Here is a 19,962-nt window from a genome sequence, read left to right as displayed (position 1 = left end):
AGGGAGTCATCACACAGAGGGAGTCATGGAGCCATCACACAGAGGGAGTCATCACACAGAGGGAGTCATCACACAGAGGGAGTCATCACACAGAGGGAGTCATGGAGTCATCACACAGAGGGAGTCATCACACAGAGGGAGTCATGGAGTCATCACACAGAGGGAGTCATCACACAGAGGGAGTCATGGAGCCATCACACAGAGGGAGTCATCACACAGAGGGAGTCATCACACAGAGGGAGTCATCACACAGAGGGAGTCATGGAGTCATCACACAGAGGGAGTCATCACACAGAGGGAGTCATGGAGTCATCACACAGAGGGAGTCATCACACAGAGGGAGTCATGGAGCCATCACACAGAGGGAGTCATCACACAGAGGGAGTCATCACACAGAGGGAGTCATCACACAGAGGGAGTCATGGAGTCATCACACAGAGGGAGTCATCACACAGAGGGAGTCATCACACAGAGGGAGTCATGGAGTCATCACACAGAGGGAGTCATCACACAGAGGGAGTCATGGAGCCATCACACAGAGGGAGTCATCACACAGAGGGAGCCATCACACAGAGGGAGTCATCACACAGAGGGAGTCATGGAGTCATCACACAGAGGGAGTCATCACACAGAGGGAGTCATGGAGCCATCACACAGAGGGAGTCATCACACAGAGGGAGTCATCACACAGAGGGAGTCATGGAGCCATCACACAGAGGGAGTCATCACACAGAGGGAGTCATCACACAGAGGGAGTCATCACACAGAGGGAGTCATGGAGTCATCACACAGAGGGAGTCATCACACAGAGGGAGTCATGGAGTCATCACACAGAGGGAGTCATCACACAGAGGGAGTCATGGAGTCATCACACAGAGGGAGTCATCACACAGAGGGAGTCATGGAGCCATCACACAGAGGGAGTCATCACACAGAGGGAGTCATCACACAGAGGGAGTCATCACACAGAGGGAGTCATGGAGTCATCACACAGAGGGAGTCATCACACAGAGGGAGTCATCACACAGAGGGAGTCATGGAGCCATCACACAGAGGGAGTCATCACACAGAGGGAGTCATCACACAGAGGGAGCCATCACACAGAGGGAGTCATGGAGCCATCACACAGAGGGAGTCATGGAGTCATCACACAGAGGGGGCCATCACACAGAGGGAGTCATGGAGTCATCACACAGAGGGAGCCATCACACAGAGGGAATCATGGAGCCATCACACAGAGGGAGTCATCACACAGAGGGACTTCCTGTAGCGTCCTTTTTCCAGCGGAGCTGAACCTGCTCTGTTGTTAGAGCAGGAGGTTTATATCATTCATCAGGCATTATATCATATTATCGACTCCGGGAAACAGCGCCCCTCGTTGGCCGGCTCTGTCTCCTCCGCTGGCCGGCTCAGTCTCCGGGAAACAGCGCCCCTCGGTGGCCGGCTCTGTCTCCTCCGCTGGCCGGCTCGGTCTCCGGGCAGCTGGGGGATTTCCTGGGCGGAAGCAGCGGAGGGGGTTTCCAGTGTGATCAGCCCAGTCCTCCCCGCTGGATCTCTGAACTGGATCCCAGTGACTTCTCTCGTACACACAGGACAGAACCACAGAAAGCCCGCTACACCCTGAACCCGGACCATGAGGAGTTCGCCTGAGGCCCGGAAGCTCGGAGGCAGCGGCAGCGGCAGGTTGACGGTTTGAATCCGCAGAGTCCGCCGACCCGAGGAGCTGCTGGGCTGAGCTGAGCTGAGCTGTGGCCTGCGGAGGAGATTCATGTGAGTCACACTGTCGAACCGCAGTAGAACCGCAGTAGAACCTCAGTAGAACCTCAGTAGAACCTCAGTAGAACCTGACAGAAGCTGCTCGAAGCCGAGAACATGTTAGCTGTGTGTGTTAGCTCTCTACAACAGATGCTACAGCTAGCTGTGTGTGTGTGTGTGTGTGTGTGTGTGTGTGTGTGTGTGTGTGTGTCTGTGTCTGTGTGTGTGTCTGTGTGTGTGTGTGTGTGTGTGTGTGTGTGTGTGTCTGTGTGTGTGTTTAAATGATCTTTATTGAACAAGAAGCTAACAGACTAACAAAGGCTAACACAGTGATCAATACATGATTACATGATCAATACATGATTACATGATCAATACATGATGATCACATGAGCAACACATGATGATTACATGAGCAACACATGATCACATGATCAATGCATAATGATTACATGATCAATACATGATTACATGATCAATACATGATTACATGATCAATACATGATGATTACATGATCAATACATAATTATTACATGATCAATACATGATTACATGATCAATACATGATGATTACATGATCAATACATGATTACATGATCAATACATGATGATTACATGATCAATACATGATTATTACATGATCAATACATGATGATCACATAACCAATACACGATTACATGATCAATGCATGATTACATGATTAATACATGATGATTACATGATCAATACATGATTACATGATCAATACATGATGATCACATGATTACATGATCAATACATGATGATCACATGATCAATACATGATGATTACATGATCAGTACATGATCAGTACATGATTACATAATCAATACATGATCAATACATGATTACATGATCAATACCTGATGATCACATGATGATCAAACTCAGAAAGAAAATTCCACCTTAAACTCCATATTTAAGGTGGAATTGTTGAGTTAAAAAGGAGATTCTATTTTTATTTTTCTGAATCTGTTTTGAACCATTTTTTATTTTATAATCAATAACTATAGTAAAGACTGTATTACAAACAGTTTAAAGACTGTTTAAAGACTGTATTACAAACAGTATAAAGACTGTTTAAAGACTGTTTGAAGACTGTATTACAGACAGTTTAAAGACTGTTTGAAGACTATTCAAAGACTGTATTACAAAAAGTATAAAGACTGTTTAAAGACTGTATTACAAACAGTTTAAAGTCTGTCTGAAGACTATTCAAAGACTGTATTACAAAAAGTATAACGACTGTTTAAAGACTGTATTACAAACAGTATAAAGACTGTTTAAATACTGTATTACAAACAGTTTAAAGACTGTTTGAAGACTATTTGAAGACTGTATTACAAACAGTATAAAGACTGTTTAAAGACTGTATTACAAACAGTTTAAAGACTGTTTGAAGATTATTCAAAGACTGTATTACAAAAAAGTATAAAGACTGTTTAAAGACTGTATTACAAACAGTTTAAAGACTGTTTGAAGACTATTCGAAGACTGTATTACAAACAGTATAAAGACTGTTTAAAGACTGTATTACAAACAGTTTAAAGACTGTATTACAAACAGTTTAAAGACTGTTTGAAGACTATTCGAAGACTGTATTACAAACAGTATAAAGACTGTTTAAAGACTGTATTACAAACAGTGTAAAGACTGTTTAAAGACTATTCGAAGACTGTATTACAAATAGTATAAAGACTGTTTAAAGACTGTATTACAAACAGTATAAAGACTGTTTGAAGACTGTTTAAAGACTGTATTACAAACAGTATAAAGACTGTTTAAAGACTGTATTACAAACAGTTTAAAGACTGTTTAAAGACTGTTTAAAGACTGTATTACAAACAGTATAAAGACTGTTTAAAGACTGTATTACAAACAGTTTAAAGACTGTTTAAAGACTGTATTACAACAGTATAAAGACTGTTTAACAGACTGTATTACAAACAGTTTAAAGACTGTTTAAGACTGTATCTACAACAGTATAAAGGACGTTGTTTAAGACTGTTTTAAGACTGGTATTCAAAACAGTTTAAAGACTGTTTGAAGACTGTTTAGACGTATTACAAACAGTATAAAGACTGTTTAAAGACTGTTTGAAGACTGTATACAGACAGTTTAAAGACTGTTTGAAGACTATTCAAAGACTGTATTACAAAAGTATAAAGACTGTTTAAGACTGTATTACAAACAGTTTAAAGTCTGTCTGAAACTATTCAAAGACTGTATTACAAAAGTATAACGACTGTTTAAAGACTGTATTACAAAACAGTATAAGCACTGTTAAATACTGTATTACAAACAGTTTAAGACTGTTTGAAGACTATTCAAAGACTGTATTACAAACAGTATAAAGACTGTTTAAAGAACTGTATTACAAACAGTTTAAAGACTGTTTGAAGACTATTTGAAGACTGTATACAAAAGTATAAAGACTGTTAGACTGTATTACAAACAGTATAAAGACTGTTTAAAGACTGTATTACAAACAGTTTAAAGACTGTTTGAAGATTATTCAAAGACTGTATTACAAAAAGTATAAGAGTTTAAAGACTGTATTACAACGTTTAAAGACTGTTGAAGACTATTCGAGACTGTATTACAAACCGTATAAAGACGTTTAAAGACTGTATTACAAACAGTTTAAAGACTGTATTACAAACAGTTTAAAGACTGTTTGAAGACTATTCGAAGGCTGTATAACAAACGTATAAAGACTGTTTTAAAGACTGTATTACAACAGTTTAAAGACTGTTTAAAGACTGTATTACAAACAGTTTAAAGACGTTTGAAGACTATTCAAAGACTGTATTACAAACAGTATAAAGACTGTTTAAGACTGTATTACAAACAGTTTAAAGACTGTTTGAGACTATTGAAGACTGTATTACAAAAAGTATAAAGAATGTTTAAAGACTGTATTACAAACAGTATAAAGACTGTTTAAAACTGTATTACAAACAGTTTTAAAGACTGTTTGAAGTTATTCAAAGACTGTATTACAAAAAAGTATAAAGACTGTTTAAGACTGTATTACAAACAGTTTAAAGACTGTTTGAAGACTATTCGAAGACTGTATTACAAACAGATAAGACTGTTTAAAGACTGTATTACAAACAGTTTAAGACTGTTATACAAACAGTTTAAAGGACTGTTTGACAGAGATTCGAGACTTATTACAAACAGTATAAAGACTGTTTAAAGACTGTATTACAAACAGTTTAAAGACTGTTTAAAGACTGTATTACAAACAGTTTAAAGACTGTTTAAAGACTGTATTACAAACAGTTTAAAGACTGAAGACTATTCAAAGACTGTATTACAAACAGTTTAAAGACTGTTTGAAGACTATTCGAAGACTGTATTACAAACAGTATAAAGGACTGTTTAAAGACTGTATTACAAACAGTATAAAGACGTTTAAAGACTGTATTACAAACAGTTAAAGACGTAAGATGTTCAACATGTTAAAGTATGTTTAAGACTATTCGAAGACTGTATTACAATAGTATAAAGACTGTTTAAAGACTGTATTACAAACAGTATAAAGACTGTTTGAAGACTGTTTAAAGACTGTATTACAAACAGTATAAAGACTGTTTAAAGACTATTCGAAGACTGTATTACAAACGGTATAAAGACTGTTTAAAGACTATTCGAAGACTGTATTACAAACGGTATAAAGACTGTTTAAAGACTGTTTAAAGACTGTATTACAAACAGTATAAAGACTGTTTAAAGACTGTATTACAAACAGTATAAAGACAGTTTAAAGACTGTTTAAAGACTGTATTACAAACAGTATAAAGACTGTTTAAAGACTGTTTAAAGACTGTATTACAAACAGTATAAAGACTGTTTAAAGACTGTATTACAAACAGTATAAAGACTGTTTAAAGACTGTATTACAAACAGTATAAAGACTGTTTAAAGACTGTATTACAAACAGTATAACGACTGTTTAAAGACTATTACAAACAGTATAAAGACTGTTTAAAGACTGTATTACAAACAGTATAAAGACTGTTTAAAGACTGTATTACAAACAGTTTAAAGACTGTTTAAAGACTGTTTAAAGACTGTATTACAAACAGTTTAAAGACTGTTTGAAGACTGTTTAAAGACTGTATTACAAACAGTATAAAGACTGTTTAAAGACTGTTTGATGACTGTTCAAAGACGTGCAGACGTGTAGATGTCATGTGTACAGGACATATCAACACAAACATTACAATACAATTACAATGACTGATAAAATGACAATGAATTACAATGACTGATAAAATGACAATGAATTACAATGACTGATAAAATGACAATGAATCACAATGACTGATAACTGACAATGAATTCAATGATGATAAAATGACAATGAATTACAATGATGATAAAATGACAATGAATTACAATGACTGATAAAATGATCACAGTAGCAGTGGAACCTGTGATAGAGATAGAGAGACACAGATGCTCAGCAGCAGCAAATCATCAACTAACTATAAACTGTAATGGAGATATGGCAGCAATAATGACAGTAGTAATATGTGTAGTGGACGTCATGCAGGACCACAGCAGCAGCCACGATCCACGAGAACCTGCTGGACGACAGAGACAGAAACTCCAGGGAAGAAGTTTAGTTAGTGACAGATTAATGAGACTGAATTTTACAGATGGAGAGAGAGAGAGACAGACAGAGAGAGAGAGGGACAGAGAGAGAGAGTTTTCAGTAAAGGGAGATGTGACTGCATCTTCAACCAATACCGTGCCTGACTAGGAATAACCCTGAGATGGAGGGGGAGTTCCCCTGCAGTCTAATCCTATGGCAGCATCACTAAGGGATGACCTGAGCCAGCACTAACTATAAGCTCTATCAAAGAGGAAAGTCTTCAGTCTACTCTTAAAGGTGTTGACCGTGTCTGCCTCCTGAACCCAGAATGGTAGTTTGTTCCACAGAAGAGGAGCCTGATAGCTGAAAGCTCTGGCTCCCAATCTACTTTGGAGACTATAGGAACCACAAGGACACAAGGAACACAAGGAACCCAGCGTCCTGAGAGCGCAGTGTTCTAGAGGGGTAGTAAGGTACTATGAGCTCTTTTAGATAAGATGGTGCCTGACCATCAACATGTTAAGAAGTTAGAACGTTAAGAAGTTAGAATGCTAAGAAGTTAAACTGTTAAGACGTTAAACCAGGCTCATGTCTATGCATAGCACCGATCTGGACCCAAAGTCCTGGAGAGGGATTGTGCCTCTGGCTCAGTGCCGCTGTGTTGGAGTTCACCCCAGATAATGAGATGGTCGCCTCCGTGTGACGGACAGTCTCTGTGGGGAAGTCTATTGACTGTGTGTCATGGCCAAACTGAGTATCCAGTCGTCATCGGGTGTCTGGGTGCCGTCCTGAGGGGTTCATCTGTGGAGCTGTGATGATGGAGAAACCTGGAGGAACGTCCTGCCTGATCTGGGACCTGCTCCAGTCATGGACTGGCCATAACAAACACCATGTTCAAGCAGAACCAGAACCTCAGAGAGCGGAGAGCTGGATCAGATGGTGGGGACCTCGAGTGACCTCTTCAAATCCTCCATTGTTGAGGTGGCTGGTGGGAGATGTGGTCATGAAGGAGGCATCACGCTGAAGAAGGAGGCATCACACTGAAGAAGGAGGCATCACGCTGAAGAAGGAGGCATCACGCTGAAGAAGGAGGCATCACGTTGAAGAAGGAGGCATCACACTGAAAAAGGAGGCATCACGAAGAAGGAGGCATCAGGCTGAAGAAGGAGGCATCACACTGAAAAAGGAGGCATCACGAAGAAGGAGGCATCACACTGAAGAAGGAGGCATCACGCTGAAGAAGGAGGCATCACGCTGAAGAAGGAGGCATCACGCTGAAGAAGGAGGCATCACGCTGAAGAAGGAGGCATCACGCTGAAGAAGGAGGCATCACGCTGAAAAGGAGCATCACGGAAGAAGAGCATCAGCTGAAGAAGAGGCATCACGCTAGAAGGAGGCATCAGGCTGAAGAAGGAGGCATCACGCTTAAGAAGGAGGCATCACGTTGAAGAAGGAGGCATCACGTTGAAGAAGGAGGCATCACGCCGAAGAAGGAGGCATCACGCCGAAGAAGGAGGCATCACGTTGAAGAAGGAGGCATCACGTTGAAGAAGGAGGCATCACGCTGAAGAAGGAGGCATCAGGCTGAAAGAAGGAGGCTCAGGCTTGAAGAAGGAGGCATCCGGCTGAGAAGGAGGCATCACGCTGAAGAAGGAGGCATCACGCTGAAGAAGGGAGGCATCAGGCTGAAGAAGGAGGCTCAGCTGAAGAAGGAGGCATCCGCTGAGAAGGAGGCATCAGGCTGAAGAAGGAGGCATCAGGCTGAAGAAGGAGGCATCACGCTGAAGAAGGAGGCATCACGCTGAAGAAGGAGGCATCACGCTGAAGAAGGAGGCATCAGGCTGAAGAAGGAGGCATCACGCTGAAGAAGGAGGCATCACGCTGAAGAAGGAGCATCACTGAAGAAGGAGGCATCACGCTGAAGAAGGAGGCATCACGCTGAAGAAGGAGGCATCACGCTGAAGAAGGAGGCATCAGGCTGAAGAAGGAGGCATCACGCTGAAGAAGGAGGCCTCAGGCTGAAGAAGGAGCATCAGGCTGAAGAAGGAGGCCCATCACTCTGAAGAGAGGCAATCATGCCTGAAGAAGGAGGCATCACGCTGAAGAAGGAGGCATCACGCTGAAGAAGGAGGCATCAGGCTGAAGAAGGAGGCATCACGCTGAAGAAGGAGGCCTGTCAGGGCTTGGTTCGTCCAGTCAGCAGCTTCAGTGGTCACTGAGGCAACAACCAGGTGTGGGAGGATTTGGGTCAGTGCAAGTGTGTCAGAGTGTGTCAAGTGACAGACAGGTGAGCAGAAACAGACAGACAGGTGAGCAGAAACAGACAGCGTCCTCTGGTTTGGAAAACCCCTCTGCTGCTGTTAGTTTCTGTTTCTGCTGTTGAATCATGTGACCACACTGATGATGTCACCATACAGGTGGACTCTGTGTAGTGTGTGTGTGTGTGTGTGTGTGTGTGTGTGTGTGTGTGTGTGTGTGTGTGTGTGTGTGTGTGTGGAAAAGCCCCTAACATCCCCACAGCTGAGCTATGACAGGAAGTGAAATTTCTATTGTGTGTGTGTGTAACAGCTGATTGTGCTGTCATGGTGAAGGTCAAAGGTCACGTCTATTTATGTTTTTTTAAACATAAATAGGGTTAGGGTTAATTTAAAAAAAATGTTTTTTAATTAATTCTTTTTAATGAATTGACTCCTCATTAAATCAGGCCACGCCCCTCTGCTGGCCTCCACTGAGAATGTGCAGAGTGTGTTTAACTGTTAACTCGTTACCTGTGCTCAGGTCATGTCAGCGGGGAGGAGTGCTGACGGGAGGGAGGTGCAGATTCCCCTCCAGCAGGTGGCGCCCTCCCTGGCCACGCCCCTCTCAGTGGCTCCACCCATCACACCGCCCTCTCACCGCCCAGCCAATCCCTGGCCTCCCAGCGACTTCACCGCATCACAAGGTAAACACTTCCCACAGCACCAGCTGGTCTGAGCTTGTGCACTGTGATTGGCCGTCAGGTTGAACAGGTGTGTCTCTGCGTTCAGGTGTGCCTGCAGGTTTCCAGCCTCTTCACGGAGGATTCAGAGATCACTTCGTAGAAACGCCAGAGGCCAAATACTGCTGCGAGGCCTGCAGGCTGGTCCTGTGTCAGCCACGACAGACCGAGTGTGGACACCGCTTCTGTCAGAGCTGCATCAACGAAATCCTCAGGTGAGACACAGGTACACATCCTCAGGTGAGACACAGGTACACATCCTCAGGTGAGACACAGGTACACATCCTCAGGTGAGACACAAGTGGACAGGAAGTGCTTTCACCTGTCATCTTACAGGATCAGTGACAGGTTCCTGCCGTGAGGTCATGTGACAGGTTCACCTGTTAACCTTCTGTCTTTTCTCCTCTGGCAGTCATCCAAACCCGGTATGTCCAGCTGACATGGAGCCTCTATTTAAAGACAAGGTGAGCAGGAAGTGACATCATAGAGGTTGTTGTGATTGGCTGTCATTGGTCAGCTCCTGAAGCTGTGTGTGTTACAGATCTTCAGAGACGTTTGCTGCCATCGGGAGATCATGGCGCTGAAGGTTTACTGTCGCAGCGAAGCTAACGGCTGCCAGGAGCAGATGAGCCTGCAGCAGATACCTGTGAGGAAAACAAACGTTCATACCTGTCATCACAGAATCCTGCTCTCTGATTGGCTGTAGAGTGTCCTGTATGAATGCTGATCAATCATGTAAACACCAATCAATGTCCACGTCAAGTCCCGCCTTATCTGACCGTTTCTATAGGAAACGCGTGAAAAGAGGAAGTGAACAGAACTCTACTTCCTGTTTTATGGAGACTTACTTCATTATGTCACCTGTCTGTCTGTCTCCCTGTCTCTCCCTGTCTGTCTGTCTCCCTGTCTGTCTGTCTCCCTGTCTCTTCCTGTCTGTCTGTCTGTCTGTCTGTCTGTGTCTCTCTCTCTCTCCCTGTCTGTCTCCCTGTCTGTCTGTCTGTCTGTCTGTCTGTCTCTCTCTCTCCCTGTCTGTCTCCCTGTCTCTCCCTGTCTGTCTGTCTGTCTCCCTGTCTCTCCCTGTCTGTCTGTCTCTCTCTCTCCCTGTCTGTCTGTCTGTCTGTCTCTCTCTATCTATCTGTCTGTCTCCCTGTCGCTCCCTGTCTGTCTGTCTGTCTGTCTGTCTGTCTCTCTCTCTGTCTGTCTGTCTCCCTGTCTCTCCCTGTCTGTCTCTCTCTCTGTCTGTCTGTCTCCCTGTCTCCCTGTCTGTCTGTCTGTCTCTCCCTGTCTGCCTGTCTCCCTGTCTGTCTGTCTCCCTGTCTCCCTGTCTCTCCCTGTCTGTCTCTCCTGTCTGTCTGTCTCCCTGTCTGTCTGTCTCCCTGTCTCTCCCTGTCTGCCTGTCTCCCTGTCGGTCTGTCTGTCTCCCTGTCTGTCTCTCCTGTCTGTCTGTCTCCCGAACTCTCCCTGTCTGTCTGTCTGTCTGTCTCCCTGTCTGTCTGTCTGTCTGTCTGTCTGTCTGTCTGTCTGTCTGTCTGTCTGTCTGTCTCCCTGTCTGTCTCCCTGTCTCTCCCTGTCTGCCTGTCTCCCTGTCTGTCTCTCCTGTCTGTCTGTCTCTCCTGTCTGTCTGTCTGTAGGACCACCTGAACGTGTGTCCGTTCTTTGAGGTGCCGTGTCCGTTGGGTAAATGCAAAGAGCGAATGATGAGGAAGGAGATCCCGGACCACCTGAGCTGGAAGTGCAAACACAGAGAGACCAGCTGCGAGTTCTGCATGACCAAGATGCCTCTGACCGACCTTCAGGTGAGGGGGCGGGGTTACCTGCTCAGGAAATTACTTTATTTCTCTGATTAATGATGCTTTATGGAGGCCTAATACATGACTAATGATGCCTGTCTGTCTGTCTGTCTGCCTGCCTGCCTGCCTGCCTGTCTGTCTGTCTGTCTGTCTGTCTGTCTGCCTGCCTGTCTGCCTGTCTGTCTGTCTGTCTGCCTGTCTGTCTGTCTGTCTGTCTGTCTGCCTGTCTGTCTGCCTGTCTGCTTGTCTGTTTGTCTGTCTTCAGAAACACAAAGAGACGGTGTGTCCAGCATTCCCGGTCTCGTGTCCAAACCACTGCTCCTTCTCCTCTCTGCCCCGGAGTGAGGTATTGATCCAGCTTATCTTCCGCCGTCCAATCAGAAGAAAGCTCTGTGTGACAGCAGTAGTACTGATAATACTGATTGGCCGGTTTTGTATTTCAGTTGTCCAATCATCAGCACGACTGTCCCAAAGCTCAGGTGAGCTGCCAGTTCCACCGCTACGGCTGCACCTTCAAGGTAACTCCCTGTTCTTCATGTACCACAATGTGCTGTGTACTGTATGTACTGTGTATATTGTGTACTGTGTTTACCGTGTACTGTATACTGTGTATACTGTATACTATGTACTGTATATATTGTGTGTACCGTGCATATTGTGTACTGTGTGTACTGCATGTACTGCGTGTACTCTTACATTTTCTTCGTGTTTCAGAGTTTAAATCAGGACATGAGGCAGCATGAGTCCACCTTTGCAGCTGAACACCTGAGAATGATGGCGAACAGAAGCTCCACATTAGAGGGCAAGGTAACCATAGCAACCAGCCTGAGGTGAGCACGGGGACAGGTTCAGTGTCTAAATTTACCTGAGCGATGTCTGTTTTCCAGGTGGAGGATGTTAAAGGTGAGCTATTAGAGAGGTGTAAGGTGCTTCCTGCTCTCAGCAGTCGTTTGTCCGAACTGGAGAACCAGAACGACGAGCTGAGAGAGAAGAACCGACAGATGGAGCAGAAAATGGCCACCATGCAGGTAGAACATTCATAAGACAAACATGGTAGACGTGTATAAATATGTTACATTTCTTTTTTGTTTTATCTCTATTGAGGCAGAATCAGTCCTGACAGCAGTTCTCTCTTGACTCTGTCCACACTGAGCAGCTCTATGCCGACTATAATATTTACAGACTTAACAATTCACCATGAGCAAGAAAAACCTTTAACAGGCAGAACCTAGACCATGGTGGACCATGATGGGTCATGGTAGACCATAGATTGTGGTGGGTTGTGGTGGGTCGAGGTGGATCGAGATGGGTCGAGGTTCGTCAAAAAAGTTGTAGTTGACAAAGAGCTTTATTTGTTGTCCAAGACGGAACCTGACTCAGTTTTTACAGATACAAAGTAAAGGTGTGCAGTGATGCAGTACTGTATGTAGTACATGATATAGACCATATGACCTTAAACCTGGACAGACAATCATCTATCTTTCTATAGAAACTCATGAGCTCTCACTCAGAGAAGCTCCTGGAGGTGGAGCTGGAGCTTCGTTCTCTCCGTGTGCTCAGAGACGAGGTGGAGAACCTGAGAGGGACACTGGAGAACGTCCGGACAAGACTGAATGCTCTGGAACAAGGGGGACGCAGCGGGACTGGATCCACAACACACACTCTAGGTCAGAACACACACAGAGGACAGGATATCACGTTCTGGTTCTAGGGACTAGTTGTAGAAGTCTGGGTACTTACACTGTCAATCAGTATCTCATTAATTAATTTCAACTTCTCTATAGCATCCCTGGAGACTCAGTTGAGTCGACATGATGACATGCTGAGTGTCCATGACATCCGACTGGCCGACATGGACCTGCGTTTCCAGGTGCTGGAGACGGCAAGCTACAACGGGACTCTGATCTGGAAGATTCGTGACTACAAGAGACGGAAACAGGAAGCAGTGGCGGCAAAGACACTGTCGCTGTACTCGCAGCCATTTTACACGGGTTACTTTGGATACAAGATGTGTGCCCGCGTCTACCTGAATGGGGATGGCATGGGCAAGGGGACACATCTGTCACTGTTCTTCGTAGTGATGAGGGGCGAGTATGACGCCCTGCTGCCCTGGCCCTTCAAACAGAAGGTACTGACTGGTTACTGCCTGGTTACCTATTGATGAAGGGGGGCTGCAATGCTTAAACCTAACTCTGTCTCCCTGTCTGTCTGTTAGGTGACTCTGATGCTAATGGACCAGGGTCCGTCAAGGAAACACTTAGGCGATGCCTTTAAGCCTGATCCAAACAGCAGCAGCTTCAGGCGTCCTGCAGCCGAGATGAACATAGCCTCCGGCTGTCCTCTCTTTGTGTCCCAAAGCGTCCTGGAAACCGGCAGCTACATCAAAGATGACACCATCTTCATTAAGGTGAAGGCACGAAACAACTTGCTGCTCTTCTTCTTGTATGACTTTTGTTCTTCTACGCGCCATCTTTGTACGTCTTTTTGGCACCTACTCCCACAAATCCTGTCCTACAAAAATAAACAACACCATCACCAGATGTAGCTCATTCAGGACATGATGGGGACTACTTTACAAATCTCTAATATTAATATAAATTAATACAAATTATTCCACTTTTTCTACAAATTTTTTCCCCATTAAAATGCATTGGAAATCTCTCTACAGGCCCACTACACTTTAAACTACAACTGCTACTGCATACCTTCCACTACAGACTTCATTTAAACTGCAAATTGTACACAAGATCTTAAACTATTCAACTTGACCTGAATTTTAAAAAATGTTTTACCATTTTGAAAATATCAAAGCTTAAAGTTGAGTAGGTTTTTACTCGAAATTTGCATTTATAATGAGTGTGTATCACGCCTGCTATAGTGAATGACATCTGCGCTAGAGTGAAGAAGCAGACTCTGTGAAAAAATAAAACAGAAACGTCTCTCATGGCCACAAATTTCATGCTACAGACAATTTACCACTCAAAACGTAGGAAAATTCGCTACCTACGCACTGATACCACTACTGAAGCTGTCAGCCTTACTGTTTTGAGCTCCAAAACACCAGCTAGTCCCTGGTATTCACCGCGCTTATTGAGTGTGCCTGAAAGCGCACACACACCACTTTGTCGCTGTGTTGTGTATGTGCAACAAAAACTCTATAGTGTGCGCTTTCAGGCACACTCAATAAGAAGAAAAAAGAATGTACCGTATTTTCACGACCATACGGCGCACCATACGAAGGCACACTCTACACACACATATGGCGCACTGCCTTACAACAACACACACACAAGCATACAAGTGTGCGTATTCAAAAATAGAGCGGGAGCAAAACTGAGTTTGATTGTGCTTTATTTAAGTCTTTATTACAAAGTATTAACATTTTTTAAGCACATTACCACAGCACACATTAGCACATTACCGGTAATTGTCATTAATCAAACCCATCGAACTCCTCATCCTCCGTTTCTGAGTTAAACAGCTGCGCTAAATCAAATATGCCAGTTCCACTTTCTTCGCTGTCAGAGTCACTTTCCGTGCCGTGCGGCCCCTCAGAAATGATGCCGGCTTTTGCGTAGTAGACACGTTAACCCACGCATCTACAATCCATCCGCAAACTGTGGCGTAACTTGCCCGGCGCTGCCTTCTACTCTTTGTGAAACTGTGGTCTCCATCGTACACACACATACACACATAGGGCCAGGGCCGGTCCTAGCTATGGGCAATGTGGGCGGCCGCCCAGGGCGCAGTCTCCGTGGGGGGCGCACGAACGCCCGAAAAAGCAAAAAACATCGATAATTTTCGATACCGCTCATTAAGTTAGCGGAGCGGGCGCCCCGGGAGCGGGGTGTTGACAAGGCAGAGGGGGGCCAGGACCGGCGCTGCATAGGGCGCACTATAGGGCGCGCCACACATTTTGAAAAAAATATAAGACGTTTTTATGCGCCTTATGGTCGTGAAAATACGGTATGCTGAATAGTAATAATAAAATAAAAATAAGTATGGTGAATAGTACATAGTGTGCTCTTTTTGCATTTCCTGCGGAAAGTGCAGTGTGGATGCCCTCTACTGAAATGCCTGATGCATCTGTGGAAATTTGTATGAAAAAAACAATTGGGGCTGAGGTCGCTGAGGTAGTCAAAAAGCTCCTCGGTGGCAAGGCCCCGGGGGTGGATGAGGTCCGCCCGGAGTTCCTCAAGGCTCTGGATGTTGTGGGGCTGTCTTGGTTGACACGTCTCTGCAACATCGCGTGGACATCGGGGGCAGTGCCTCTGGATTGGCAGACCGGGGTGGTGGTTCCTCTCCTCAAAAAGGAGGACCAGAGGGTGTGCTCCAACTATAGGGGGATCACACTCCTCAGCCTCCCCGGGAAGGTCTTTTCGTGGGGTCCTGGAGAGGAGGGTCCGCAAGATTGTCGAACCTCGGATCCAGGAGGAGCAGTGTGGTTTTCGTCCTGGTCGTGGAACTGTGGACCAGCTTTATACCCTTAGCGTGGTCCTGGAGGGTGCATGAGAGTTCGCCCAACCAGTCTACATGTGCTTTGTGGATCTGGAGAAGGCATTGTCACCGGTTCTGTTCATAACCTTTATGGACAAAATTTCTAGGCGCAGCCAGGGCGTTGAGGGGCTGCGGTTTGGTGGCCTCAGGATTGGGTCCTGTTGGCTTCATCGGAGCGTGACCTTCAGCTCTCTCTCTGCAGTGATGCGGACTCTGCACCGGTCCGTCGTGGTGAAGAAGGAGCTGAGCCGAAAGGCGAAGCTCTCAATTTACCAGTCAATCTACGTTCCTACCCTCACCTATGGTCACGAGCTTTGGGTAGTGACCGAAAGAATGAGAACGCGAATACAAGCGGCCGAAATGAACTTCCTTCGCAGGGTGGCTGGGCTCTCCCTTAGAGATAGGGTGAGAAGCTCGGCCATCCGCAAGGAGCTCAGAGTAGAACCGCTGCTCCTCCGCATCGAGAGCAACCAGTTAAGGTGGCTCGGGCATCTCGTGAGGATGCCTCCTGGACGTCTCCCTGGTGAGATGTACCGGGCACGTCCCTCCGGGAGGCGGCCCCGGGGAAGACCCAGGACATGCTGGAGGGACTATGTCTCTCGGCTGGCCTGGGAACGCCTTGGGGTCCCCCTGGGAGAGCTGGATGAAGTGGCCGGGGAGAGAGAAGTCTGGGCCTCCCTGCTGAAACTGCTGCCCCCGCGACCCGACTTAAACGGATAAGCGGTAGAAGACAAGACGAGACGAGACGAGACAAAACGGGTATCAAAACCACCGGCTCGGCCAGGAATGGTGTGCTATGATTTTTCTAAGAGTTTTGGCAAACGGTTTTGCCAAAAATCGCCAAAAACGACGCCAAAAAATGAATGGGTGTGTATTGCGAGAACTTTCGAGAGCTAGAGTGAGTGATGTCCTCGCTAGAGTAGAGAGGAGAGCGAACGATCAGTGAAAAATTAAAACGTATTCGACTGCCGTGGCCTCAAATGCCCCACTTACAGACACGATTTATACATAGAAACGTAGGAAAATTTGTCGTCTCACTCACATTCGTCTGCTAAAGCTGTCAGCCTTATAGTTTTAGCGGGAGACGCAAAGATGTGGCAGCAACACCCATCGACAGCCTTATAGACTCCCATGTTAAAAAGGCGGGAAATTTTCTGGCGGAAAGCATAAGTAACATTTCTTTGAATTGCTGTAAAGGTCACATTTCTTCATTTTATCAACACAAAATAATTATGTAGACGTTCAGGAAGGGCTCAGGATGCTCAAAGTTAAGACGGTTCAATGATTGGAAATACGGTTTGTCCAGAGATCCTTCCTGTTCAAGGGTTGATCTCAGCATTTTCTCTCTGTCTCTGTCAGCATTCCCAACTGACATTCTCTCTGTCAGCATTCCCAACTGACATTCTAACAGGTGCAGTAACTGCACCTAACTCTGCAGATCAGGGCCGGCAGGCCAGCAGGCAGAAGCCCAGTGGCGGCCATTTTAAAATTAGTTATTTTTTTAATGCTAACTGCTAGCGCATCAGCGCTAGCTGCTCCTGTGTCTAAATAAACATGTTAAAAATTACTATTTGAGGTGTGCTTTTTGAATACAGACCCCCGGCAACAGTCCACTTGTCTCTCTCAAAATTTCTGCAGGAATTTTCTAGTACTGAATTTACTGAGCTGTGTCAGTAATATTGTATGGGGGTGACGGGGCCAGAGTCACGCACACTCAAAATTTCTTTTGAAATTTTCTAGTTATTATTATTCTGTACGTTTTTCAGATATATAATTTGGGTGTGGGATACAAAGATGTGGCAGCAACACACACCCACTTCCGCATCTACTTCCATGTAAATTGGAGAGGAGAAATTTCCAAAAGGAGCAGGGACCAGCTGTTCTTTCTCAAAACCGAGGTCAGAGTTTTTAATATTTAGCTCTGAAACTTGACACAGAACTGGTCGAGAAGATGAGGACGCTCACAGTCATTTGGGCTTCTTGATACCACCTACCGTTTGGCATTAGTGTCCACTAGTTGGAGGGGCTTTTAGAGATTTTCTGTGTCTCTCAGCTCTCGGCAACCTCAAGCCTGCCTATGACTGACTTTATTTAAGTCTCTGTGCTGCTGCAGGGCCACAGTTAGACGCACTCTACATTTATTTAGAATTTTCTTTCTATTTATTCTGCTATTTCTTCGTATCGTTTTTTTGGTTTGCTACTCCTCCCGCAGTTTTGGTTGCACATACACAAAGAGGTACCAAAACGAGAGTTTCATTGAACGGTTTTCAGATTTTCGGACACTGCAAAAAAAAAAACCCCCAATGTTATCCTATGGAGAGGCTAGAGTGCGTGACATCATAGAGTGGAGAGTGAGAGAAAAATTTGTCAAAAAATAAATTTGTAAACTGCTGCTGAGGCCACAAATGTCACTACAGAAATAATTTATACGGGGGTGCGTTGTTCACACTCTTCTTCTTGTTGTTTCTACTCTTCTTGTTGTTGTCACCACTCTTCTTCTTGTTCACACTCTTCTTTTTTTGTTGCTCCCACTCTTCTTGTTGTCCCCACTCTTCTTATTTCTACTCTTCTCCTTGTTGTTGTTCCTACTCCTCGTTTTGTTGTTCACACTCTTCTTCTTATTCCTAACTTAACAGGTGAGCTTACACTAACATTGTGTTGTTTGGTTTGATCGGCAGGTTACCGTTGATACCTCTGACCTTCCTGACCCGTGACATTGCGACCCCTTTGACCTCGCTGGTCTCAGATCAGCTCACCTGTCCATGCCCCAGAAGAGCAAAGAATGATGGGAAGGATCAGTGGCAATGGAGGATACTCGTCTATCACAGAGCAATGCTGACAGAAGAGGAGAAGAACAGGCAGACAGGACGCAGCCAATCAGAGTGAACTTTATAGAGACTGAAGGGCAGGTGCTCTTCTGATTGGCTGATGGACTACAGAAATGTGTGTGTGTGTGTGTGTGTGTGTGTGTGTGTATGTGCGTGTGTGAATGGATCAGTGTTACCATGACATCACCATGGTGATATCACTCAAAGCCAATGTGGCCGTCGCAGCGAGAACATTGTTGCTGCTCATTACTGATGCCGTGCATCAAGCTTTACTTCCTGTTTATTACCTGTTTACCAAGGCATGCTGGGAAATCCACTGCAGCCACAGAGGATCTCAGACAACCGGTCCAGAACCCGTTTCTATTGTAACGCAGGAGAGACCAGGTACAGACCCAGGACACAGCATGTGATCACACTAATCTAACATTAATGGTTATTTTTTTTTATAACAAGAGTCCTGTCAGTCGATTCAGTTCCTGTTTCACCTGTCGGTTACCTGTCAGTTACCTGTTACCGGGTTGAAACATTCAGTAACATCTCATTTGTATCTGAACCGTCTGTTCCCGTCTGTTAAACCTGTTTTAATGAGTAATGTTATAATGAGTTCCAGAATTTGAACCTGAACCACAACCCGAAGCAGCTACTGTGCTGACCACACACAGCAGTAATACAGGTATCAGTGAGACAGGTAATAAAGATAAACCAGTGGCCTCCCGAGGAAAGGTTTCAAAAGAGATGATTCAAACATGACCACAATGATTGGCAGTTCAGATTCGAGAACAGTAGTCCAGTAGAGTCCAGTAGATGTTCCCAGTGAGTTCCTCTGTGGCTTCTGAGTTTTCAGCGTGGACAGAATTCATCTGACTCATTTGATTCATTTGCACAGTTTGAATGTTTGTTAACGTGTGAAAATAAAAAAATAGAATGAAAACAAAAATCGTGTTTTTATTTCTAGAAGCCCAAATCAGAACGATTTATTGTTTGTGATTCTGTACTTCAACTGGAAGACAGAAATGATATAGTGTTTTGTTCCCTGTCATCAGAGAGACGGAGAGGATCAAACCAGGACAACTACGGTCAATAGGGTCACGGTGGGGCTGGAGCCTGTCCCAGCTGACTTTGGGTAAGAGGCAGGTTACACCCTGGATAAGTCGCCAGCTTATCGCAGGACACATAGAGACAGACAACCATTCACACCTACAGGCAATTTACAGTCACCATTTGCATGTCCAAGTGCATGTCTTTGGACTGTGGGAGGAAGCCGCACACCCTAAAAACTTTTTTGGCCAAAATACAGTACTTGTATATTTCAATTGCATAGTAAATTTCCATCCAACTAATAAATGTAATGTCTGGTTTCCAATCAACCCAAAAGGTCACACGTTACCCCGCTGTTCATCGAGTTCCACTGTCTACCTGTAGTCTCTGGTTCTGCACCTACCTATTTGAACGCCCTTATACAGGCATGCTACCTCACATCCACTGTGC

The 19,962-nt window shown here is 44.8% G+C and overlaps 1 protein-coding gene across 1 annotated transcript; it reads left to right on the top strand.

The window, feature by feature from the left end:
- The first annotated feature begins 1,352 nt into the window (after positions 1-1,352).
- traf3 (TNF receptor-associated factor 3) lies at positions 1,353-19,411 on the top strand. The gene is made up of 14 exons (XM_027274944.1): positions 1,353-1,770; positions 9,161-9,323; positions 9,409-9,574; positions 9,772-9,823; positions 9,901-10,005; positions 10,991-11,155; positions 11,415-11,495; positions 11,593-11,667; positions 11,864-11,956; positions 12,037-12,177; positions 12,639-12,816; positions 12,934-13,277; positions 13,365-13,556; positions 18,325-19,411. The coding sequence occupies exons 2-14, from the start codon at positions 9,164-9,166 to the stop codon at positions 18,358-18,360; spliced, it is 1,788 nt and encodes a 595-aa protein (XP_027130745.1). The 5' UTR covers positions 1,353-1,770; positions 9,161-9,163; the 3' UTR covers positions 18,361-19,411.
- Positions 19,412-19,962: the final 551 nt, after the last annotated feature.

Source organism: Larimichthys crocea, chromosome XXIV (genome assembly GCF_000972845.2).
Source record: "Larimichthys crocea isolate SSNF chromosome XXIV, L_crocea_2.0, whole genome shotgun sequence".
NCBI classification, from domain to species: Eukaryota; Metazoa; Chordata; class Actinopteri; family Sciaenidae; genus Larimichthys; species Larimichthys crocea.
The sequence above is the reverse complement of the archived record's forward strand: the minus strand, read 5'-3'. Positions and strand labels throughout refer to the sequence as shown.

What these genes read in the sequence shown, in the direction of transcription:
- traf3 (XM_027274944.1), top strand. Translation starts at nt 9,164, where the DNA reads ATGTCAGCGGGGAGGAGTGCTGACGGGAGGGAGGTGCAGATTCCCCTC. An exon ending in ATCCACAACACACACTCTAG is followed by an intron (nt 12,817 to 12,933) that starts GTCAGAACACAC and finishes ACTTCTCTATAG; the next exon opens with CATCCCTGGAGACTCAGTTG. An exon ending in CCTGGCCCTTCAAACAGAAG is followed by an intron (nt 13,278 to 13,364) that starts GTACTGACTGGT and finishes TCTGTCTGTTAG; the next exon opens with GTGACTCTGATGCTAATGGA.